At 46.7% G+C, this 26,337-nt stretch overlaps 1 protein-coding gene across 1 annotated transcript in view; it reads right to left on the reverse strand.

Moving 5' to 3' along the window:
- The window catches only part of LOC106609610 (exocyst complex component 4), a 343,805-nt gene that overhangs the window by 105,818 nt on the left and 211,650 nt on the right, over window positions 1–26,337 (reverse strand). Inside the window, exon 11 of the mRNA XM_045700059.2 lies at window positions 16,191–16,413. Coding sequence (XP_045556015.2) covers window positions 16,191–16,413 — 223 coding nt within the window. The remainder of the gene's footprint in view (window positions 1–16,190; window positions 16,414–26,337) is intronic.

The raw sequence follows: 26,337 nt of genomic DNA on the forward strand, positions 1-26,337 counted from the left end.
TAAACCTTCGCCCCAGTTCGAGGTCCTGTACTTTTCTCTGTACTTTTCTCCGTTCATCTTTGCCTCAATCCCAGTCCCTGCTACTGAAAAACATCCCCACAGCATGATGCTGCCACCTCCATACTTCACCGTAGGGATGGTGCCAAATTTCCTCCAGACGTGACGCTTGGCATTCAGGTCATCTTGGTTTCATCAAACCAGAAAATCTTGTTTATCATGGTCTTTAGGTGCCTTTTGGCAAACTCCAAGCAGGCTGTCATGTGCCTTTTACTAAGGAGTGGCTTCCGTCTGGCCACTCTACCATAAAGGCCTGATTGATGGAGTGCTGCAGAGATGCTTGTCCTTCTGGAAGGTTCTCCCATCTCCACCAGAGGAACTCTGGAGCTCTGTCAGAGTGACCATCGTGTTTTTGGTCACCTCCCTGACCAAGGCCCTTCTCCCCCGATTGCTCAGTTTGGCCGGGCGGCCATCTCTAGGAAGTCTTGGTGGTTCTAAACTTCTTCCACTTAAGAATGATGGAGGCCACTGTGTTGTTGGGGACCTTAAATAATTCTCCACCAACAATTACTTTGACCTCATGTCTTGGGTTTTTCTCTGACATGCACTGTCAACTGTGGGACCTTATATAAACAGGTGTGTGCTTTTCCAAATCATGTCCAATCAATTGAGTTTACCACAGGTGGACTCCAATCAAGTTGAAGAAACATCTCAAGGATGATCAATGGAAACAGGATGCACCTGAGCTCAATTTCAAGTCTCATAGCAAAGGGTCTGAATATTCATGTAAATAAGGTAAATACAACAATTCTAAAAACCTGTTTTCGCTTCGTCGATATGGGTATTGTGACGTCGTTATGGGGTATTGTGTGTAGATTGCTGAGGATATTTATTTATTTTATCAATTTTAGAATAAGTCTGTAATGTAACAAAATGTGGAACAAGTTAAGGGGTCTGAATACTTTCTGAATGCACTGTATATCATTCACACACACACACACTAAAACGTATCGTTCCTGTATGGTATCAGAGCCCATGTCTATAGATAACGTATCGTTCCGGTATGGTATCAGAGTCCACGTCTATAGATAACGTATGGTTCCTGTATGGTATCAGAGCCCATGTCTCTAGATAACGTATGGTTCCTGTATGGTATCAGAGTCCATGTCTATAGATAACGTATGGTTCCTGTATGGTATCAGAGCCCATGTCTATAGATAACGTATGGTTCCTGTATGGTATCAGAACCCATGTCTATAGATAACGTATGGTATCAGAGCCCATGTCTATAGATAACGTATGGTTCCTGTATGGTATCAGAGCCCCTGTCTATAGATAACGTATGGTTCCTGTATGGTATCAGAGCCCATGTCTCTAGATAACGTATGGTCCCTGTATGGTATCAGAGCCCATGTCTATAGATAACGTATCGTTCCGGTATGGTATCAGAGTCCACGTCTATAGATAACGTATGGTTCCTGTATGGTATCAGAGCCCATGTCTCTAGATAACGTATGGTTCCTGTATGGTATCAGAGCCCATGTCTCTAGATAACGTATGGTTCCTGTATGGTATCAGAGCCCATGTCTCTAGATAACGTATGGTTCCTGTATGGTATCAGAGCCCATGTCTATAGATAACGTATGGTTCCTGTATGGTATCAGAGCCCATGTCTATAGATAACGTATGGTTCCTGTATGGTATCAGAACCCATGTCTATAGATAACGTATGGTTCCTGTATGGTATCAGAGCCCATGTCTATAGATAACGTATGGTTCCTGTATGGTATCAGAACCCATGTCTATAGATAACGTATGGTTCCTGTATGGTATCAGAGCCCATGTCTATAGATAACGTATGGTTCCTGTATGGTATCAGAACCCATGTCTCTAGATAACGTATGGTTCCTGTATGGTATCAGAGTCCATGTCTCTAGATAACGTATGGTTCCTGTATGGTATCAGAGCCCATGTCTCTAGATAATGTATGGTTCCTGTATGGTATCAGAGCCCATGTCTATAGATAATGTATGGTTCCTGTATGGTATCAGAACCCATGTCTATAGATAACGTATGGTTCCTGTATGGTATCAGAGCCCATGTCTATAGATAACGTATGGTTCCTGTATGGTATCAGAGCCCATGTCTATAGATAACGTATGGTTCCTGTATGGTATCAGAGCCCATGTCTCTAGATAATGTATGGTTCCTGTATGGTATGAGAGCCCATGTCTATAGATAACGTATGGTTCCTGTATGGTATCAGAGCCCATGTCTATAGATAACGTATGGTTCCTGTATGGTATCAGAGCCCATGTCTATAGATAACGTATGGTTCCTGTATGGTATCAGAGCCCATGTCTCTAGATAACGTATGGTTCCTGTATGGTATCAGAGCCCATGTCTATAGATAATGTATGGTTCCTGTATGGTATCAGAACCCATGTCTATAGATAACGTATGGTTCCTGTATGGTATCAGAACTCATGTCTCTAGATAGGTAACGTATGGTTCCTGTATGGTATCAGAGCCCATGTCTATAGATAACGTATGGTTCCTGTATGGTATCAGAGCCCATGTCTATAGATAATGTATGGTTCCTGTATGGTATCAGAGCCCATGTCTATAGATAATGTATGGTTCCTGTATGGTATCAGAGCCCATGTCTATAGATAACGTATGGTTCCTGTATGGTATCAGAGCCCATGTCTATAGATAACGTATGGTTCCTGTATGGTATCAGAACCCATGTCTATAGATAACGTATGGTTCCTGTATGGTATCAGAGCCCATGTCTATAGATAACGTATGGTTCCTGTATGGTATCAGAGCCCATGTCTCTAGATAATGTATGGTTCCTGTATGGTATCAGAGCCCATGTCTATAGATAACGTATGGTTCCTGTATGGTATCAGAGCCCATGTCTATAGATAACGTATGGTTCCTGTATGGTATCAGAGCCCATGTCTATAGATAACGTATGGTTCCTGTATGGTATCAGAGCCCATGTCTCTAGATAATGTATGGTTCCTGTATGGTATCAGAGCCCATGTCTATAGATAATGTATGGTTCCTGTATGGTATCAGAGCCCATGTCTATAGATAACGTATGGTTCCTGTATGGTATCAGAGCCCATGTCTATAGATAACGTATGGTTCCTGTATGGTATCAGAGCCCATGTCTATAGATAACGTATGGTTCCTGTATGGTATCAGAGTCCATGTCTATAGATAACGTATGGTTCCTGTATGGTATCAGAACCCATGTCTATAGATAACGTATGGTTCCTGTATGGTATCAGAACTCATGTCTCTAGATAGGTAACGTATGGTTCCTGTATGGTATCAGAGCCCATGTCTATAGATAACGTATGGTTCCTGTATGGTATCAGAGCCCATGTCTATAGATAATGTATGGTTCCTGTATGGTATCAGAGCCCATGTCTATAGATAATGTATGGTTCCTGTATGGTATCAGAGCCCATGTCTATAGATAACGTATGGTTCCTGTATGGTATCAGAACCCATGTCTATAGATAACGTATGGTTCCTGTATGGTATCAGAGCCCATGTCTATAGATAACGTATGGTTCCTGTATGGTATCAGAGCCCATGTCTATAGATAATGTATGGTTCCTGTGTGGTATCAGAGCCCATGTCTATAGATAACAAATGGTTCCTGTATGGTATCAGAACCCATGTCTCTAGATAGATAACGTATGGTTCCTGTATGGTATCAGAGCCCATGTCTCTAGATAATGTATGGTTCCTGTATGGTATCAGAACCCATGTCTATAGATAACGTATGGTTCCTGTATGGTATCAGAGCCCATGTCTCTAGATAACGTATGGTTCCTGTATGGTATCAGAGCCCATGTCTCTAGATAACGTATGGTTCCTGTATGGTATCAGAACCCATGTCTATAGATAATGTATGGTTCCTGTGTGGTATCAGAGCCCATGTCTATAGATAACAAATGGTTCCTGTATGGTATCAGAACCCATGTCTCTAGATAGATAACGTATGGTTCCTGTATGGTATCAGAGCCCATGTCTCTAGATAATGTATGGTTCCTGTATGGTATCAGAACCCATGTCTATAGATAACGTATGGTTCCTGTATGGTATCAGAGCCCATGTCTCTAGATAACGTATGGTTCCTGTATGGTATCAGAGCCCATGTCTCTAGATAACGTATGGTTCCTGTATGGTATCAGAACCCATGTCTATAGATAATGTATGGTTCCTGTGTGGTATCAGAGCCCATGTCTATAGATAACAAATGGTTCCTGTATGGTATCAGAACCCATGTCTCTAGATAGATAACGTATGGTTCCTGTATGGTATCAGAGCCCATGTCTCTAGATAATGTATGGTTCCTGTATGGTATCAGAACCCATGTCTATAGATAACGTATGGTTCCTGTATGGTATCAGAGCCCATGTCTCTAGATAACGTATGGTTCCTGTATGGTATCAGAGCCCATGTCTATAGATAGATAACGTATGGTTCCTGTATGGTATCAGAGCCCATGTCTATAGATAATGTATGGTTCCTGTAGGGTATCAGAGTCCATGTCTATAGATAATGTATGGTTCCTGTATGGTATCAGAGCCCATGTCTCTAGATAGATAACGTATGGTTCCTGTATGGTATCAGAGCCCATGTCTATAGATAATGTATGGTTCCTGTAGGGTATCAGAGTCCATGTCTATAGATAATGTATGGTTCCTGTATGGTATCAGAGTCCATGTCTCTAGATAGATAACGTATGGTTCCTGTATGGTATCAGAACCCATGTCTATAGATAACGTATGGTATCAGAGCCCATGTCTATAGATAACGTATCGTTCCGGTATGGTATCAGAGTCCACGTCTATAGATAACGTATGGTTCCTGTATGGTATCAGAGCCCATGTCTCTAGATAACGTATGGTTCCTGTATGGTATCAGAGTCCATGTCTATAGATAACGTATGGTTCCTGTATGGTATCAGAGCCCATGTCTATAGATAAAGTATGGTTCCTGTATGGTATCAGAACCCATGTCTATAGATAACGTACGGTATCAGAGCCCATGTCTATAGATAACGTATGGTTCCTGTATGGTATCAGAGCCCCTGTCTATAGATAACGTATGGTTCCTGTATGGTATCAGAGCCCATGTCTCTAGATAACGTATGGTTCCTGTATGGTATCAGAGCCCATGTCTCTAGATAACGTATGGTTCCTGTATGGTATCAGAGCCCATGTCTATAGATAACGTATGGTTCCTGTATGGTATCAGAGCCCATGTCTATAGATAACGTATGGTTCCTGTATGGTATCAGAACCCATGTCTATAGATAACGTATGGTTCCTGTATGGTATCAGAGCCCATGTCTATAGATAACGTATGGTTCCTGTATGGTATCAGAACCCATGTCTATAGATAACGTATGGTTCCTGTATGGTATCAGAGCCCATGTCTATAGATAACGTATGGTTCCTGTATGGTATCAGAACCCATGTCTCTAGATAACGTATGGTTCCTGTATGGTATCAGAGTCCATGTCTCTAGATAACGTATGGTTCCTGTATGGTATCAGAGCCCATGTCTCTAGATAATGTATGGTTCCTGTATGGTATCAGAGCCCATGTCTATAGATAATGTATGGTTCCTGTATGGTATCAGAACCCATGTCTATAGATAACGTATGGTTCCTGTATGGTATCAGAGCCCATGTCTATAGATAACGTATGGTTCCTGTATGGTATCAGAGCCCATGTCTATAGATAACGTATGGTTCCTGTATGGTATCAGAGCCCATGTCTCTAGATAATGTATGGTTCCTGTATGGTATCAGAGCCCATGTCTATAGATAACGTATGGTTCCTGTATGGTATCAGAGCCCATGTCTATAGATAACGTATGGTTCCTGTATGGTATCAGAGCCCATGTCTATAGATAACGTATGGTTCCTGTATGGTATCAGAGCACATGTCTCTAGATAACGTATGGTTCCTGTATGGTATCAGAGCCCATGTCTATAGATAATGTATGGTTCCTGTATGGTATCAGAACCCATGTCTATAGATAACGTATGGTTCCTGTATGGTATCAGAACTCATGTCTCTAGATAGGTAACGTATGGTTCCTGTATGGTATCAGAGCCCATGTCTATAGATAACGTATGGTTCCTGTATGGTATCAGAGCCCATGTCTATAGATAATGTATGGTTCCTGTATGGTATCAGAGCCCATGTCTATAGATAATGTATGGTTCCTGTATGGTATCAGAGCCCATGTCTATAGATAACGTATGGTTCCTGTATGGTATCAGAGCCCATGTCTATAGATAACGTATGGTTCCTGTATGGTATCAGAACCCATGTCTATAGATAACGTATGGTTCCTGTATGGTATCAGAGCCCATGTCTATAGATAACGTATGGTTCCTGTATGGTATCAGAGCCCATGTCTCTAGATAATGTATGGTTCCTGTATGGTATCAGAGCCCATGTCTATAGATAACGTATGGTTCCTGTATGGTATCAGAGCCCATGTCTATAGATAACGTATGGTTCCTGTATGGTATCAGAGCCCATGTCTATAGATAACGTATGGTTCCTGTATGGTATCAGAGCCCATGTCTCTAGATAATGTATGGTTCCTGTATGGTATCAGAGCCCATGTCTATAGATAATGTATGGTTCCTGTATGGTATCAGAGCCCATGTCTATAGATAACGTATGGTTCCTGTATGGTATCAGAGCCCATGTCTATAGATAACGTATGGTTCCTGTATGGTATCAGAGCCCATGTCTATAGATAACGTATGGTTCCTGTATGGTATCAGAGTCCATGTCTATAGATAACGTATGGTTCCTGTATGGTATCAGAACCCATGTCTATAGATAACGTATGGTTCCTGTATGGTATCAGAACTCATGTCTCTAGATAGGTAACGTATGGTTCCTGTATGGTATCAGAGCCCATGTCTATAGATAACGTATGGTTCCTGTATGGTATCAGAGCCCATGTCTATAGATAATGTATGGTTCCTGTATGGTATCAGAGCCCATGTCTATAGATAATGTATGGTTCCTGTATGGTATCAGAGCCCATGTCTATAGATAACGTATGGTTCCTGTATGGTATCAGAACCCATGTATATAGATAACGTATGGTTCCTGTATGGTATCAGAGCCCATGTCTATAGATAACGTATGGTTCCTGTATGGTATCAGAGCCCATGTCTATAGATAATGTATGGTTCCTGTGTGGTATCAGAGCCCATGTCTATAGATAACAAATGGTTCCTGTATGGTATCAGAACCCATGTCTCTAGATAGATAACGTATGGTTCCTGTATGGTATCAGAGCCCATGTCTCTAGATAATGTATGGTTCCTGTATGGTATCAGAACCCATGTCTATAGATAACGTATGGTTCCTGTATGGTATCAGAGCCCATGTCTCTAGATAACGTATGGTTCCTGTATGGTATCAGAGCCCATGTCTATAGATAACGTATGGTTCCTGTATGGTATCAGAGCCCATGTCTCTAGATAGATAACGTATGGTTCCTGTATGGTATCAGAGCCCATGTCTATAGATAATGTATGGTTCCTGTAGGGTATCAGAGTCCATGTCTATAGATAATGTATGGTTCCTGTATGGTATCAGAGTCCATGTCTCTAGATAGATAACGTATGGTTCCTGTATGGTATCAGAACCCATGTCTATAGATAACGTATGGTATCAGAACCCATGTCTATAGATAACGTATGGTTCCTGTATGGTATCAGAGCCCATGTCTATAGATAACGTATGGTTCCTGTATGGTATCAGAGCCCATGTCTCTAGATAGATAACGTATGGTTCCTGTATGGTATCAGAGCCCATGTCTATAGATAACGTATGGTTCCTGTATGGTATCAGAGCCCATGTCTCTAGATAGATAACGTATGGTTCCTGTATGGTATCAGAGCCCATGTCTATAGATAATGTATGGTTCCTGTAGGGTATCAGAGTCCATGTCTATAGATAATGTATGGTTCCTGTATGGTATCAGAGTCCATGTCTCTAGATAGATAACGTATGGTTCCTGTATGGTATCAGAACCCATGTCTATAGATAACGTATGGTATCAGAACCCATGTCTATAGATAACGTATGGTTCCTGTATGGTATCAAAGCCCATGTCTATAGATAACGTATGGTTCCTGTATGGTATCAGAACCCATGTCTATAGATAACGTATGGTTCCTGTATGGTATCAGAGCCCATGTCTATAGATAATGTATGGTTCCTGTATGGTATCAGAGCCCATGTCTCTAGATAACGTATGGTTCCTGCATGGTATCAGAGCCCATGTCTATAGATAATGTATGGTTCCTGTATGGTATCAGAGTCCATGTCTATATATAATGTATGGTTCCTGTATGGTATCAGAGTCCATGTCTATAGATAACGCATGGTTCCTGTATGGTATCAGAACCCATGTCTCTAGATAACGTATCAAATCGTCTAGAAAGGTAAAGAAGTAAATCTCTAATAGTGACCTTTATTTAACCACGGCGTCCCGTGATATCCCAGGGTGTGTTGTCCTATATGGTAACAGCTAACGCTACAGTGTGGGGGTACAGAACATCTCCTCATGACAATGCTACACAGCTGTATGTGAGTCTGGATGGAGCAACATCTCCCCTCCAAGCCCAAAACACAGCAACCCACTCTGTGTGTCCGCCAGGTATGTCCACTACTGCCTTCCCCTAACCTCATGTACATACATGTGTGTTGTGGTGGAGTGGATGGCAGGTGCACCTATAAATGGGGTCCCCTGCCGTTTCCTGTGTGATGGCAGCCAAGGTAGAGTGAGTGTGTTTAATGTAGTGTAGCAACACGTGTCTCTCTGTCCCTTCAGCCCACTGGTTCAAGTGCCAGTGGTGTGGCCCCACTCTTAGAACACCTGCTGTGGGAACACACTTGCGTGTGCGCATGCATGGACACACAACCCCCCCCCCCAAACAGCAGGCATGCACCATTTCCCATCTACATAAGGCCTGAGAAAGACCCAACACGTAACAGGAATGTGATGATGTAAACAACTAGAACAGCTCCTTTAACCTACAGCAGCTTCCCTTTAAAACACTGATACAGAAGGATGTATTGTTCTATAGCTGTCCACCTCTGGTAAGTGACAGCGGTGGGACGTCGTCTCCTTCAGTCTCTTTCCTCCGTAAAGCCACCTGCCATCTTGAGTGAGCAGGGAGCACTAAGGACTGGAGCAGCCCATCAAAAGTAGTGGGCCGCTGTCACACTGAGACCAACCAGCCGCCAGGACGCGGTGGGGATCGGTCGGACTTCTCACGCACACAGACACACACGTGCGCATGCACAGCAAGAGGGCCTGGGTCTTGTATGTGCGTATCTGGCAGTAGAGGAAGGAGCAGGCAGGCCTCTTTGATTGGCGTAATTAAAAAAGCCAAAACCCCAAACAAAAGGAGCGTTTTATGGAGCTCCTGCTAACTGGAGAGAGGCTCATTAGCCTAGCAGTGTAATTAGCAAGATGCCGCAGTCCTCGTTAAGGAGAAGTCATAATCGTAAACAAACGCCAGTGAACTCCGAGCCAGGAGCTGTAATGAACTGTCAGTGTTCTCTCACTATGAATGGAGAGCTAACAAAGACAGAGGGGCAGACACACACTGGCATACACACAGACACACAGGCATACAGACACACAGGCATACACACAGACACACAGGCATATACACAGACACACTGGCATACACACAGACACACTGGCATACACACAGACACACTGGCATACACACAGACACACTGGCATACACACAGACACACTGGCATACACACAGACACACTGGCATACAGACACACTGGCACACAGACACACTGGCACACAGACACACTGGCACACAGACACACTGGCACACACACACAGACACACTGGCACACAGACACACTGGCACACTGGCATACAGACACACGGACAGAGACGGACAGAGACGGACAGAGACGGACAGAGACAGACAGAGACAGACAGAGACAGACAGAGACAGACAGGTTTCAATTGACCCAGGTTCTCCGTCAAATGCAAGTGCAATGAATGGCAGATGTACAGTTGGAGAAATGTTCTAAAGATTAACAACATTGTCATCTGTTCGACAGGGGTGGATTTTCTGGGGTCAAACTTTCTTTATTGCGACAACTGATGATGGAAACAGTGTTCTCGAATAAATGATGATGACATGAGAATTATTACAATATGGCAAATATTAGTCAATTATTGCATTCTATCCATGCTGGTTTTCACAAGCTACCTGAGAGGTGGTAGAGCACACTGGCTGTAATGTATTAATGAGTAACACTTCAACCACTGTTGTATTAGACACTATCGTTTCTGTTGTTGTTGGTATGACATCACTACATCCAGCCGACTGCGTTACATCCAGCCGACTTCCTGACATCCAGCCGACTTCCTGACATCCAGCCGACTTCCTTACATCCAGCCGACTTCCTTACATCCAGCCGACTGCGTTACATCCAGCCGACTGCGTTACATCCAGCCGACTGCGTTACATCCAGCCGACTGCGTTACATCCAGCCGACTGCGTTACATCCAGCCGACTTCCTGACATCCAGCCGACTTCCTGACATCCAGCCGACTTCCTGACATCCAGCCGACTTCCTGACATCCAGCCGACTTCCTTACATCCAGCCGACTTCCTTACATCCAGCCGACTTCCTTACATCCAGCCGACTGCCTTACATCCAGCCGACTTCCTTACATCCAGCCGACTTCCTTACATCCAGCCGACTTCCTTACATCCAGCCGACTTCCTTACATCCAGCCGACTTCCTTACATCCAGCCGACTTCCTTACATCCAGCCGACTTCCTTACATCCAGCCGACTTCCTTACATCCAGCCGACTTCATTACATCCAGCCGACTTCATTACATCCAGCCGACTTCCTTCCATCCAGCCGACTTCCTTCCATCCAGCCGACTTCCTTACATCCAGCCGACTTCCTTAAATCCAGCCGACTGCATTACATCTAGCCGACATCATTACATCCAGCCGACATCATTACATCCAGCCGACTTCCTTACATCCAGCCGACTTCCTTACATCCAGCCGACTGCATTACATCCAGCCGACTGCATTACATCCAGCCGACTGCATTACATCCAGCCGACTGCATTACATCCAGCCGACATCATTACATCCAGCCGACTGCATTACATCCAGCCGACTGCATTACATCCAGCCGACTTCATTACATCCAGCCGACTTCATTACATCCAGCCGACTTCATTACATCCAGCCGACTGCATTACATCCAGCCGACTTCATTACATCCAGCCGACTTCCTTCCATCCAGCCGACTTCCTTCCATCCAGCCGACTTCCTTCCATCCAGCCGACTTCCTTCCATCCAGCCGACTTCCTTACATCCAGCCGACTTCCTTACATCCAGCCGACTTCATTACATCCAGCCGACTTCATTACATCCAGCCGACTTCCTTACATCCAGCCGACGTCATTACATCCAGCCGACGTCATTACATCCAGCCGACGTCATTACATCCAGCCGACGTCATTACATCCAGCCGACTTCATTACATCCAGCCGACATCATTACATCCAGCCGACTGCATTACATCCAGCCGACTGCATTACATCCAGCCGACTTCATTACATCCAGCCGACTTCATTACATCCAGCCGACATCATTACATCCAGCAGACTTCATTACATCCAGCCGACTTGATTACATCCAGCCGACTTCATTACATCCAGCCGACATCATTACATCCAGCAGACTTCATTACATCCAGCTGACATCATTACATCCAGCAGACTTCATTACATCCAGCCGACATCATTACATCCAGCCGACATCATTACATCCAGCCGACATCATTACATCCAGCCGACATCATTACATCCAGCCGACTGCATTACATCCAGCCGACTTCATTACATCCAGCCGACATCATTACATCCAGCCGACATCATTACCTCCAGCTGACTGCATTATATCCAGCCGACTTCATTACATCCAGCCGACATCATTACATCCAGCCGACGTCATTACATCCAGCCGACTGCATTACATCCAGCTGACTTCATTACATCCAGCTGACTGCATTACAGCCAGCTGACTGCATTACAGCCAGCCGACTGCATTACATCCAGCCGACTGCATTACATCCAACCGACTGCATTACATCCAACCGACTGCATTACATCCAACCGACTGCATTACATCCAGCCGACATCATTACATCCAGCCGACATCATTACATCCAGCCGACATCATTACATCCAGCTGACATCATTACATCCAGCCGACATCATTACATCCAGCCGACATCATTACATCCAGCCGACATCATTACATCCAGCCGACATCATTACATCCAGCCGACATCATTACATCCAGCCGACTTCATTACATCCAGCCGACTTCATTACATCCAGCCGACATCATTACATCCAGCCGACATCATTACATCCAGCCGACATCATTACATCCAGCCGACATGTATTTTCTATGCAAACTTTCTAAATGTAAAAACAAAAATCACTGAACATGTTAATGGCAACATAGCTACTCTGTCATTCACTCTCTCTCTCTCTCTCTTTCTCTCTTTCTCTCATACTGAGATGCACGCGCTCGTGCACACACACACACATTAACATACGTACTAAACACACACATACGCATGGATTTTGTACTGTAGATATGTGGTAGTGGTGGAGTAGGGGCCTGAGGGCACACAGTGTGTTGTGAAGTCTGTGAATGTATTGTTATGTTTTTAAAATTGTATAAACTGCCTTAATTTTGCAGGACCCCAGGAAGAGTAGCTGATGCTTTGGCAGCAGCTAATGGGGATCCATAATAAATACAAATACAGACACACAAAGAAACATTTCTGGTGACAGATCCCTCATAATGTATCTTACCCTTAGATTTAACTCACTCGGAGGGCCACGTGTATTCTAGATGGCCCCTCACCATCTCTGTATTCTAGATGGCCCCTCACCATCTCTGTATTCTAGATGGCCCTTCACCATCTCTGTATTCTAGATGGCCCTTCACCATCTCTGTATTCTAGATGGCCCCTCACCATCTCTGTATTCTAGATGGCCCCTCACCATCTCTGTATTCTAGATGGCCCCTCACCATCTCTGTATTCTAGATGGCCCCTCACCATCTCTGTATTCTAGATGGCACCTCACCATCTCTGTATTCTAGATGGCCCCTCACCATCTCTGTATTCTAGATGGCCCCTCACCATCTCTGTATTCTAGATGGCCCCTCACCATCTCTGTATTCTAGATGGCCCCTCACCATCTCTGTATTCTAGATGGCCCTTCACCATCTCTGTATTCTAGATGGCCCTTCACCATCTCTGTATTCTAGATGGCCCCTCACCATCTCTGTATTCTAGATGGCCCTTCACCATCTCTGTATTCTAGATGGCCCCTCACCATCTCTGTATTCTAGATGGCCCCTCACCATCTCTGTATTCTAGATGGCCCTTCACCATCTCTGTATTCTAGATGGCCCTTCACCATCTCTGTATTCTAGATGGCCCTTCACCATCTCTGTATTCTAGATGGCCCTTCACCATCTCTGTATTCTAGATGGCCCCTCACCATCTCTGTATTCTAGATGGCACCTCACCATCTCTGTATTCTAGATGGCACTTCACCATCTCTGTATTCTAGATGGCCCTTCACCATCTCTGTATTCTAGATGGCCCTTCACCATCTCTGTATTCTAGATGGCCCTTCACCATCTCTGTATTCTAGATGGCCCTTCACCATCTCTGTATTCTAGATGGCCCTTCAACATCTCTGTATTCTAGATGGCACCTCACCATCTCTGTATTCTAGATGGCCCCTCACCATCTCTGTATTCTAGATGGCCCTTCACCATCTCTGTATTCTAGATGGCACTTCACCATCTCTGTATTCTAGATGGCACTTCACCATCTCTGTATTCTAGATGGCCCCTCACCATCTCTGTATTCTAGATGGCACCTCACCATCTCTGTATTCTAGATGGCACTTCACCATCTCTGTATTCTAGATGGCACCTCACCATCTCTGTATTCTAGATGGCCCTTCACCATCTCTGTATTCTAGATGGCCCTTCACCATCTCTGTATTCTAGATGGCCCCTCACTATCTCTGTATTCTAGATGGCACTTCACCATCTCTGTATTCTAGATGGCACTTCACCATCTCTGTATTCTAGATGGCCCCTCACCATCTCTGTATTCTAGATGGCCCCTCACCATCTCTGTATTCTAGATGGCCCCTCACCATCTCTGTATTCTAGATGGCCCTTCACCATCTCTGTATTCTAGATGGCCCTTCACCATCTCTGTATTCTAGATGGCCCTTCACCATCTCTGTATTCTAGATGGCCCCTCACCATCTCTGTATTCTAGATGGCACCTCACCATCTCTGTATTCTAGATGGCACCTCACCATCTCTGTATTCTAGATGGCCCTTCACCATCTCTGTATTCTAGATGGCCCTTCACCATCTCTGTATTCTAGATGGCACCTCACCATCTCTGTATTCTAGATGGCACCTCACCATCTCTGTATTCTAGATGGCCCTTCACCATCTCTGTATTCAACATGGCCCTTCACCATCTCTGTATTCTAGATGGCCCTTCACCATCTCTGTATTCTAGATGGCCCTTCACCATCTCTGTATTCAACATGGCACTTCACCATCTCTGTATTCAACATGGCACTTCACCATCTCTGTATTCTAGATGGCACTTCACCATCTCTGTATTCTAGATGGCACCTCACCATCTCTGTATTCTAGATGGCCCTTCACCATCTCTGTATTCTAGATGGCCCTTCACCATCTCTTTATTCTAGATGGCCCTCACCATCTCTGTATTCTAGATGGCCCTTCACCATCTCTGTATTCTAGATGGCCCTTCACCATCTCTGTATTCTAGATGGCACTTCACCATCTCTGGACTAAATAACTCTCTCTTACAGGACTAATTGACTAAAACAGGTGCACGCACAAATATACGCAGTCACACGCACACACGCACACACACACAAAGAAACAGATATACACAAACACTCACGGAAGCATACACACATTATAGCTACAGCCTAAACATGCAGGTAGACACTGAAGAAGAATCAACAGCGTGGGTATTTATGGTAAAGGTCAATGTGTAGGCATACGGCCGTATAAGACTCATTCTTTATACACTACTGTAGAGTATTCACGGAGACTAGCTTTGAGATGCATAGATGCAACATCCACTGTTACATATCTGATCTGGGGAACACATTGTTGTGAGAAGTGATTGATCTCATCTTTAATAGGGGAGGAGCCAGGTGAGCATGCGCAGTAAGTGGTATCCATGGAGATGATAGGCCCACTTCCTGTGCTGGAGGAAATGGGTACCGGGGTTTGGGAGGGTGTGTGTGTGTGTGTGTGTGTGTGTGTGTGTGTGTGTGTGTGTGTGTGTGTGTGTGTGTGTGTGTGTGTTCTATAACCACCAATTAACTGCTTCTACAGGGTCAGGGAGAATCAAATGCTGTTTCAGACACAATTATGATTCTGTGAGATAGGTGGGTGCCAAGTATCACTGTGTGTGTGTGTGTGGTGTGTGTGTGGTGTGTGTGTGTGTGTGTGTGTGTGTGTGTGTGTGTGTGTGTGTGTGTGTGTGTGTGTGTGTGTGTGTGTGAGAAAATGTGTGAGTGAGAGAGAGAACGAAAGAGAGAGCGAGAGAGAGAACGAGAGAGAGAGAGAGAGGTGGCTGCTGAAACCTCACAGAGTCCAAAGGAAACTATTACCTGTCCGTATACTGACTGATGAACGAACTGGAAGTCTCTGTATAAGAGTCTGCTAAATGACTCAAATGTAAATCTACACCAAAATATAAATGAAGAAGAATGTTGATCTTGTGAACAGGTTGTGAACAGGAAAAAAAGTATGAGCAGAAGTAAGTAAGCATGCGTGTCCACACAGACAGTTGTATGATTTCCATGTTTACCATATCACATTATGTACCCATTTGTGAATATGCATGTCCTGCGAGTGTGTGTGTGTCCGTCCTGCGAGTGTGTGTGTGTGTGTGTGTGTGTGTGTGTGTGTCCTGTGAGTATGTGTTCCCGGCCCCCCTCACCTGCAGCAGGGGCCTCTGCACCGCCAGGACCTTCATAGTATCAGCACTAGCCAGGACTTTCAGTGGATCTGCTGTCTTGCTGACGGCCTGGATCTCCTTGTTGATCTCTGTTCTGACCTGGTGCAGGAACAGGTCGTTGATGTAGTAGGTCAGGAAGGTCCGGAGCTGGCACTGCTTGGCCTGGCCCGGTGGACCCATGTTCTGCTCCGTCTCATTGATGAACCTTGGGGGGGACAATGTTGAGGGAACGTTAGAGAGAGTGGAGAGGAACGTTGCGGAAACATTAGCCTGGATAGACCTATGGGGTGAAACAGAGAGACTGGACAGGAATGTTAGTGCAACGTTAGAGAACCTTGAGCCATCGTTAGAGAAACTGGGGGGAGACCTAGTCAGTTGTAAAGGGAAAGGGGGGATACCTAGTCAGTTGTAAAGGGAAAGGGGGGATACCTAGTCAGTTGTTAAAGGGAAAGGGGGATACCTAGTCAGTTGTAAAGGGAAAGGGGGATACCTAGTCAGTTGTAAAGGGAAAGGGGGGATACCTAGTCAGTTGTAAAGGGAAAGGGGGATACCTAGTCAGTTGTAAAGGGAAAGGGGGATACCTAGTCAGTTGTAAAGGGAAAGGGGGATACCTAGTCAGTTGTAAAGGGAAAGGGGGATACCTAGTCAGTTGTAAAGGGAAAGGGGGATACCTAGTCAGTTGTAAAGGGAAAGGGGGATACCTAGTCAGTTGTATAGGGAAAGGGGGGTACCTAGTCAGTTGTAAAGGGAAAGGGGATACCTAGTCAGTTGTAAAGGGGAGATACCTAGTCAGTTGTAAAGGGAAAGGGGGAGACCTAGTCAGTTGTAAAGGGAAAGGGGGGAGACCTAGTCAGTTGTAAAGGGAAAGGGGGGATACCTAGTCAGTTGTAAAGGGAAAGGGGGATACCTAGTCAGTTGATAAAGGGAAAGGGGGAGACCTAGTCAGTTGTAAAGGGAAAGGGGGATACCTAGTCAGTTGTAAAGGGAAAGGGGGAGACCTAGTCAGTTGTAAAGGGAAAGGGGGAGACCTAGTCAGTTGTAAAGGGAAAGGGGGGAGACCTAGTCAGTTGTAAAGGGAAAGGGGGGATACCTAGTCAGTTGTAAAGGGAAAGGGGGGATACCTAGTCAGTTGTAAAGGGAAAGGGGGATACCTAGTCAGTTGTAAAGGGAAAGGGGGATACTTTGTCAGTTGTAAAGGGAAAGGGGGATACCTAGTCAGTTGTAAAGGGAAAGGGGGGAGACCTAGTCAGTTGTAAAGGGAAAGGGGGGTACCTAGTCAGTTGTAAAGGGAAAGGGGGATACCTAGTCAGTTGTACAGGGAAAGGGGGATACCTAGTCAGTTGTAAGAGGGGAAAGGGGGGATACCTAGTCAGTTGTAAAGGGAAAGGGGGATACCTAGTCAGTTGTACAGGGAAAGGGGGATACCTAGTCAGTTGTAAAGGGAAAGGGGGGATACCTAGTCAGTTGTAAAGGGAAAGGGGGATACCTAGTCAGTTGTAAAGGGAAAGGGGGATACCTAGTCAGTTGTAAAGGGAAAGGGGGATACCTAGTCAGTTGTTAAAGGGAAAGGGGGATACCTAGTCAGTTGTAAAGGGAAAGGGGGATACCTAGTCAGTTGTAAAGGGAAAGGGGGAGACCTAGTCAGTTGTAATGTGAAAGGGGGGATACCTAGTCAGTTGTAAAGGGAAAGGGGGATACCTAGTCAGTTGTAAAGGGAAAGGGGGATACCTAGTCAGTTGTAAAGGGAAAGGGGGGATACCTAGTCAGTTGTAATGTGAAAGGGGGGATACCTAGTCAGTTGTACGACTGAATGCCTTCAACTGAAATGTGTCTTCCACATTTAACCCCTCTAGGAACGTAAGAAGTAGTTCCACTAGCTGCAGAACACAGATGCTGTAATACCCATGATAAAGAGGCGATAATGTATTCCCATTAAATAAACAAAGGGGAATTGCGTTACCAAAATGAGTGGTAGTATTACGAACTAATTTGGAGAGAATAATTACCGTGCAGACTGTATTCATACTTTTAGAAAAGTTAAGAGTTAAAGGGCGATAACATGCCAGGATGTTTCCATGACCAGTCCAGCACAACTTGGACAAACTGCTCGGGATAAGTCCTTGAAAACACTGGCGTCCTCCGATCTACATGGGTGAGTGTTTAACTAGCTGTTGAGTTGGTCAGATAGGGTCACACAGCAATGGAAGGGCTGGGGAGCACCATACACACCTCATTTGTCAAGGAATCACTGATAATCACTAGGCCTGTCTCCCCCCCCCCCCCCCCCCACACACACACACACACACACACACACACACACACACACACACACACACACACACACACACACACACACACACACACACACCTCCACGCAAGAGCGAGTGTGTCCTCAACAGCTTAACACACACTAATACACAAATAAATCACATCCTTCACATCAGGGTGAAGGGGGACAGATCTATTCAGAGTTGGAACTATGGAGGGAAGGAAAGAAGGAAGGAAGGAAGGAAGGAAGGAAGGAAGGAAGGAAGGAAGGAAGGAAGGAAGGAAGGAAGGAAGGAAGGAAGGAAGGAAGGAAGGAAGGAAGGAAGGAAGGAAGGAAGGAGAAAGTGAGGTAGGGAAGAAAGCAGGAAAGATGGAGAGGCTGAACAGAAGAAGGGAAGGAATGAAGAAAGGAAGGAAATGAATGAATGAACAAGAAGGAAGGGAGATGGAAGGAAGGATGGGAAGGAAGGAAGGAAGGAAGGAAGGAGAAAGTGAGGTAGGGAAGAAAGCAGGAAAGATGGAGAGGCTGAACAGAAGAAGGGAAGGAATGAAGAAAGGAAGGAAATGAATGAATGAACAAGAAGGAAGGAAGGATGGAAGGACAAAGCCAGGGAAGACTCCTATGATGTCTGGACTCTAGGTGTCTATATTAGGGGACAGCAGGGCTAGAGAGAGGGCTCTGTAGAAGACTCTAGGTGACTATATTAGGGGACAGCAGGGCTAGAGAGAGGGCTCTGTAGAAGGCTCTAGGTGACTATATTGGGGGACAGCAGGGCTAGAGAGAGGGCTCTGTAGAAGGCTCTAGGTGACTATATTAGGGGACAACAGGGCTAGAGAGAGGGCTCTGTAGAAGACTCTAGGTGACTATATTAGGGGACAGCAGGGCTAGAGAGAGGGCTCTGTAGAAGACTCTAGGTGTCTATATTAGGGGACAGCAGGGCTAGAGAGAGGGCTCTGTAGAAGACTCTAGGTGACTATATTAGGGGACAACAGGGCTAGAGAGAGGGCTCTGTAGAAGGCTCTAGGTGACTATATTAGGGGACAGCAGGGCTAGAGAGAGGGCTCTGTAGAAGACTCTAGGTGTCTATATTAGGGGACAGCAGGGCTAGAGAGAGGGCACTGTAGAAGGCTCTAGGTGTCTATATTAGGGGACAGCAGGGCTAGAGAGAGGGCTCTGTAGAAGGCTCTAGGTGTCTATATTGTGGGACAGCAGGGCTAGAGAGAGGGCTCTGTAGAAGGCTCTAGGTGACTATATTAGGGGACAGCAGGGCTAGAGAGAGGGCTCTGTAGAAGACTCTAGGTGACTATATTAGGGGACAGCAGGGCTAGAGAGAGGGCTCTGTAGAAGGCTCTAGGTGACTATATTAGGGGACAACAGGGCTAGAGAGAGGGCTCTGTAGAAGGCTCTAGGTGACTATATTAGGGGACAGCAGGGCTAGAGAGAGGGCTCTGTAGAAGGCTCTAGGTGTCTATATTGGGGTTACAGCAGGGCTAGAGAGAGGGCTCTGTAGAGGGCTCTAGGTGACTATATTAGGGGACAGCAGGGCTAGAGAGAGGGCTCTGTAGAAGACTCTAGGTGTCTATATTGGGGTTACAGCAGGGCTAGAGAGAGGGCTCTGTAGAAGACTCTAGGTGTCTATATTAGGGGACAGCAGGGCTAGAGAGAGGGCTCTGTAGAAGACTCTAGGTGTCTATATTAGGGGACAGCAGGGCTAGAGAGAGGGCACTGTAGAAGGCTCTAGGTGTCTATATTAGGGGACAGCAGGGCTAGAGAGAGGGCTCTGTAGAAGACTCTAGGTGTCTATATTAGGGGACAGCAGGGCTAGAGAGAGGGCTCTGTAGAAGGCTCTAGGTGACTATATTAGGGGACAGCAGGGCTAGAGAGAGGGCTCTGTAGAAGGCTCTAGGTGACTATATTAGGGGACAGCAGGGCTAGAGAGAGGGCTCTAGGTGTCTATATTAGGGGACAGCAGGGCTAGAGAGAGGGCTCTGTAGAAGGCTCTAGGTGTCTATATTAGGGGACAGCAGGGCTAGAGAGAGGGCTCTGTAGAAGACTCTAGGTGTCTATATTGGGGGACAGCAGGGCTAGAGAGAGGGCTCTGTAGAAGACTCTAGGTGTCTATATTAGGGGACAGCAGGGCTAGAGAGAGGGCTCTGTAGAAGGCTCTAGGTGACTATATTAGGGGACAGCAGGGCTAGAGAGAGGGCTCTGTAGAAGGCTCTAGGTGACTATATTAGGGGACAACAGGGCTAGAGAGAGGGCTCTGTAGAAGGCTCTAGGTGTCTATATTAGGGGACAGCAGGGCTAGAGAGAGGGCTCTGTAGAAGACTCTAGGTGTCTATATTAGGGGACAGCAGGGCTAGAGAGAGGGCTCTGTAGAAGACTCTAGGTGACTATATTAGGGGACAGCAGGGCTAGAGAGAGGGCTCTGTAGAAGACTCTAGGTGACTATATTAGGGGACAGCAGGGCTAGAGAGAGGGCTCTAGGTGTCTATATTAGGGGACAGCAGGGCTAGAGAGAGGGCTCTGTAGAAGGCTCTAGGTGTCTATATTAGGGGACAGCAGGGCTAGAGAGAGGGCTCTGTAGAAGACTCTAGGTGACTATATTAGGGGACAGCAGGGCTAGAGAGAGGGCTCTGTAGAAGACTCTAGGTGACTATATTAGGGGACAGCAGGGCTAGAGAGAGGGCTCTGTAGAAGGCTCTAGGTGACTATATTAGGGGACAGCAGGGCTAGAGAGAGGGCTCTGTAGAAGACTCTAGGTGACTATATTAGGGGACAGCAGGGCTAGAGAGAGGGCTCTGTAGAAGACTCTAGGTGTCTATATTAGGGGACAGCAGGGCTAGAGAGAGGGCTCTGTAGAAGACTCTAGGTGCTATATTAGGGGACAGCAGGGCTAGAGAGAGGGCTCTGTAGAAGACTCTAGGTGACTATATTAGGGGACAGCAGGGCTAGAGAGAGGGCTCTGTAGAAGACTCTAGGTGTCTATATTAGGGGACAGCAGGGCTAGAGAGAGGGCTCTGTAGAAGGCTCTAGGTGACTATATTAGGGGACAGCAGGGCTAGAGAGAGGGCTCTGTAGAAGGCTCTAGGTGACTATATTAGGGGACAGCAGGGCTAGAGAGAGGGCTCTGTAGAAGGCTCTAGGTGACTATATTAGGGGACAGCAGGGCTAGAGAGAGGGCTCTGTAGAAGACTCTAGGTGTCTATATTAGGGGACAGCAGGGCTAGAGAGAGGGCTCTGTAGAAGACTCTAGGTGTCTATATTAGGGGACAGCAGGGCTAGAGAGAGGGCTCTGTAGAAGACTCTAGGTGTCTATATTAGGGGACAGCAGGGCTAGAGAGAGGGCTCTGTAGAAGACTCTAGGTGTCTATATTAGGGGACAACAGGGCTAGAGAGAGGGCTCTGTAGAAGACTCTAGGTGACTATATTAGGGGACAGCAGGGCTAGAGAGAGGGCTCTGTAGAAGGCTCTAGGTGACTATATTAGGGGACAGCAGGGCTAGAGAGAGGGCTCTGTAGAAGACTCTAGGTGACTATATTAGGGGACAGCAGGGCTAGAGAGAGGGCTCTGTAGAAGGCTCTAGGTGACTATATTAGGGGACAACAGGGCTAGAGAGAGGGCTCTGTAGAAGACTCTAGGTGTCTATATTAGGGGACAGCAGGGCTAGAGAGAGGGCTCTGTAGAAGGCTCTAGGTGTCTATATTAGGGGACAGCAGGGCTAGAGAGAGGGCTCTGTAGAAGACTCTAGGTGTCTATATTAGGGGACAGCAGGGCTAGAGAGAGGGCTCTGTAGAAGGCTCTAGGTGACTATATTAGGGGACAGCAGGGCTAGAGAGAGGGCACTGTAGAAGACTCTAGGTGTCTATATTAGGGGACAGCAGGGCTAGAGAGAGGGCTCTGTAGAAGGCTCTAGGTGACTATATTAGGGGACAGCAGGGCTAGAGAGAGGGCTCTGTAGAAGGCTCTAGGTGACTATATTAGGGGACAGCAGGGCTAGAGAGAGGGCTCTGTAGAAGACTCTAGGTGACTATATTAGGGGACAGCAGGGCTAGAGAGAGGGCTCTGTAGAAGGCTCTAGGTGTCTATATTAGGGGACAGCAGGGCTAGAGAGAGGGCTCTGTAGAAGACTCTAGGTGACTATATTGGGGGACAGCAGGGCTAGAGAGAGGGCTCTGTAGAAGGCTCTAGGTGACTATATTAGGGGACAGCAGGGCTAGAGAGAGGGCTCTGTAGAAGGCTCTAGGTGACTATATTAGGGGACAGCAGGGCTAGAGAGAGGGCTCTGTAGAAGACTCTAGGTGTCTATATTAGGGGACAACAGGGCTAGAGAGAGGGCTCTGTAGAAGGCTCTAGGTGACTATATTAGGGGACAGCAGGGCTAGAGAGAGGGCTCTGTAGAAGGCTCTAGGTGACTATATTAGGGGACAGCAGGGCTAGAGAGAGGGCTCTGTAGAAGGCTCTAGGTGTCTATATTAGTGGGACAGCAGGGCTAGAGAGAGGGCTCTGTAGAAGGCTCTAGGTGTCTATATTAGGGGACAGCAGGGCTAGAGAGAGGGCTCTGTAGAAGGCTCTAGGTGACTATATTAGGGGACAGCAGGGCTAGAGAGAGGGCTCTGTAGAAGACTCTAGGTGACTATATTAGGGGACAGCAGGGCTAGAGAGAGGGCTCTGTAGAAGGCTCTAGGTGTCTATATTAGGGGACAGCAGGGCTAGAGAGAGGGCTCTGTAGAAGGCTCTAGGTGACTATATTAGGGGACAGCAGGGCTAGAGAGAGGGCTCTGTAGAAGGCTCTAGGTGTCTATATTAGGGGACAGCAGGGCTAGAGAGAGGGCTCTGTAGAAGACTCTAGGTGTCTATATTGGGGGACAGCAGGGCTAGAGAGAGGGCTCTGTAGAAGGCTCTAGGTGACTATATTAGGGGACAGCAGGGCTAGAGAGAGGGCTCTGTAGAAGACTCTAGGTGACTATATTAGGGGACAGCAGGGCTAGAGAGAGGGCTCTGTAGAAGACTCTAGGTGTCTATATTAGGGGACAGCAGGGCTAGAGAGAGGGCTCTGTAGAAGACTCTAGGTGTCTATATTAGGGGACAGCAGGGCTAGAGAGAGGGCTCTGTAGAAGACTCTAGGTGTCTATATTAGGGGACAGCAGGGCTAGAGAGAGGGCTCTGTAGAAGACTCTAGGTGTCTATATTAGGGGACAACAGGGCTAGAGAGAGGGCTCTGTAGAAGACTCTAGGTGACTATATTAGGGGACAGCAGGGCTAGAGAGAGGGCTCTGTAGAAGGCTCTAGGTGACTATATTAGGGGACAGCAGGGCTAGAGAGAGGGCTCTGTAGAAGACTCTAGGTGACTATATTAGGGGACAGCAGGGCTAGAGAGAGGGCTCTGTAGAAGGCTCTAGGTGACTATATTAGGGGACAACAGGGCTAGAGAGAGGGCTCTGTAGAAGACTCTAGGTGTCTATATTAGGGGACAGCAGGGCTAGAGAGAGGGCTCTGTAGAAGGCTCTAGGTGTCTATATTAGGGGACAGCAGGGCTAGAGAGAGGGCTCTGTAGAAGACTCTAGGTGTCTATATTAGGGGACAGCAGGGCTAGAGAGAGGGCTCTGTAGAAGGCTCTAGGTGACTATATTAGGGGACAGCAGGGCTAGAGAGAGGGCACTGTAGAAGACTCTAGGTGTCTATATTAGGGGACAGCAGGGCTAGAGAGAGGGCTCTGTAGAAGGCTCTAGGTGACTATATTAGGGGACAGCAGGGCTAGAGAGAGGGCTCTGTAGAAGGCTCTAGGTGACTATATTAGGGGACAGCAGGGCTAGAGAGAGGGCTCTGTAGAAGACTCTAGGTGACTATATTAGGGGACAGCAGGGCTAGAGAGAGGGCTCTGTAGAAGGCTCTAGGTGTCTATATTAGGGGACAGCAGGGCTAGAGAGAGGGCTCTGTAGAAGACTCTAGGTGACTATATTGGGGGACAGCAGGGCTAGAGAGAGGGCTCTGTAGAAGGCTCTAGGTGACTATATTAGGGGACAGCAGGGCTAGAGAGAGGGCTCTGTAGAAGGCTCTAGGTGACTATATTAGGGGACAGCAGGGCTAGAGAGAGGGCTCTGTAGAAGACTCTAGGTGTCTATATTAGGGGACAACAGGGCTAGAGAGAGGGCTCTGTAGAAGGCTCTAGGTGACTATATTAGGGGACAGCAGGGCTAGAGAGAGGGCTCTGTAGAAGGCTCTAGGTGACTATATTAGGGGACAGCAGGGCTAGAGAGAGGGCTCTGTAGAAGGCTCTAGGTGTCTATATTGTGGGACAGCAGGGCTAGAGAGAGGGCTCTGTAGAAGGCTCTAGGTGTCTATATTAGGGGACAGCAGGGCTAGAGAGAGGGCTCTGTAGAAGGCTCTAGGTGTCTATATTGGGGGACAGCAGGGCTAGAGAGAGGGCTCTAGGTGTCTATATTAGGGGACAGCAGGGCTAGAGAGAGGGCTCTGTAGAAGGCTCTAGGTGTCTATATTAGGGGACAGCAGGGCTAGAGAGAGGGCTCTGTAGAAGACTCTAGGTGTCTATATTAGGGGACAGCAGGGCTAGAGAGAGGGCTCTGTAGAAGGCTCTAGGTGACTATATTAGGGGACAGCAGGGCTAGAGAGAGGGCTCTGTAGAAGGCTCTAGGTGACTATATTAGGGGACAGCAGGGCTAGAGAGAGGGCTCTGTAGAAGGCTCTAGGTGACTATATTAGGGGACAACAGGGCTAGAGAGAGGGCTCTGTAGAAGGCTCTAGGTGACTATATTAGGGGACAGCAGGGCTAGAGAGAGGGCTCTGTAGAAGACTCTAGGTGTCTATATTAGGGGACAGCAGGGCTAGAGAGAGGGCTCTGTAGAAGACTCTAGGTGTCTATATTAGGGGACAGCAGGGCTAGAGAGAGGGCTCTGTAGAAGACTCTAGGTGTCTATATTAGGGGACAGCAGGGCTAGAGAGAGGGCTCTGTAGAAGACTCTAGGTGACTATATTAGGGGACAGCAGGGCTAGAGAGGGCTCTGTAGAAGGCTCTAGGTGACTATATTAGGGGACAGCAGGGCTAGAGAGAGGGCTCTGTAGAAGACTCTAGGTGTCTATATTAGGGGACAGCAGGGCTAGAGAGAGGGCTCTGTAGAAGGCTCTAGATGACTATATTAGGGGACAGCAGGGCTAGAGAGAGGGCTCTGTAGAAGGCTCTAGGTGACTATATTAGGGGACAGCAGGGCTAGAGAGAGGGCTCTGTAGAAGACTCTAGGTGTCTATATTAGGGGACAGCAGGGCTAGAGAGAGGGCTCTGTAGAAGACTCTAGGTGTCTATATTAGGGGACAGCAGGGCTAGAGAGAGGGCTCTGTAGAAGGCTCTAGGTGACTATATTAGGGGACAGCAGGGCTAGAGAGAGGGCTCTGTAGAAGGCTCTAGGTGACTATATTAGGGGACAGCAGGGCTAGAGAGAGGGCTCTGTAGAAGACTCTAGGTGACTATATTAGGGGACAGCAGGGCTAGAGAGAGGGCTCTGTAGAAGACTCTAGGTGTCTATAGGGAAAGGGGGGGAAGGGAATACCTCAGTTGCACAACAATGCATTCAACTGAAATGTGTCTTCTGCATTTAACCCAACCCCTCTGTATCAGGTGTTGGGGGTGAGAGAGCGACAGCGAGAGAGAAGTGAACTGTAAGAGAAAAGGAGAGGTCTCCTAAAAATTCCTCATCGATTCCCACTGCGGCTCCTGCTAAAGCCACTAAGTGGAAACTCTATAGTAGACTAATTTAAGTTGAGCCTACAATGACTACCAGGCATCCAGCCCATCTTAAAATAAACAGAACATCACTAAATACCCCTCAATAACTCAAAATATAA

This window comes from Salmo salar, chromosome 17, assembly GCF_965601325.2.
Source record: "Salmo salar chromosome 17, fSalSal1, whole genome shotgun sequence".
NCBI classification, from domain to species: domain Eukaryota; kingdom Metazoa; phylum Chordata; class Actinopteri; order Salmoniformes; family Salmonidae; genus Salmo; species Salmo salar.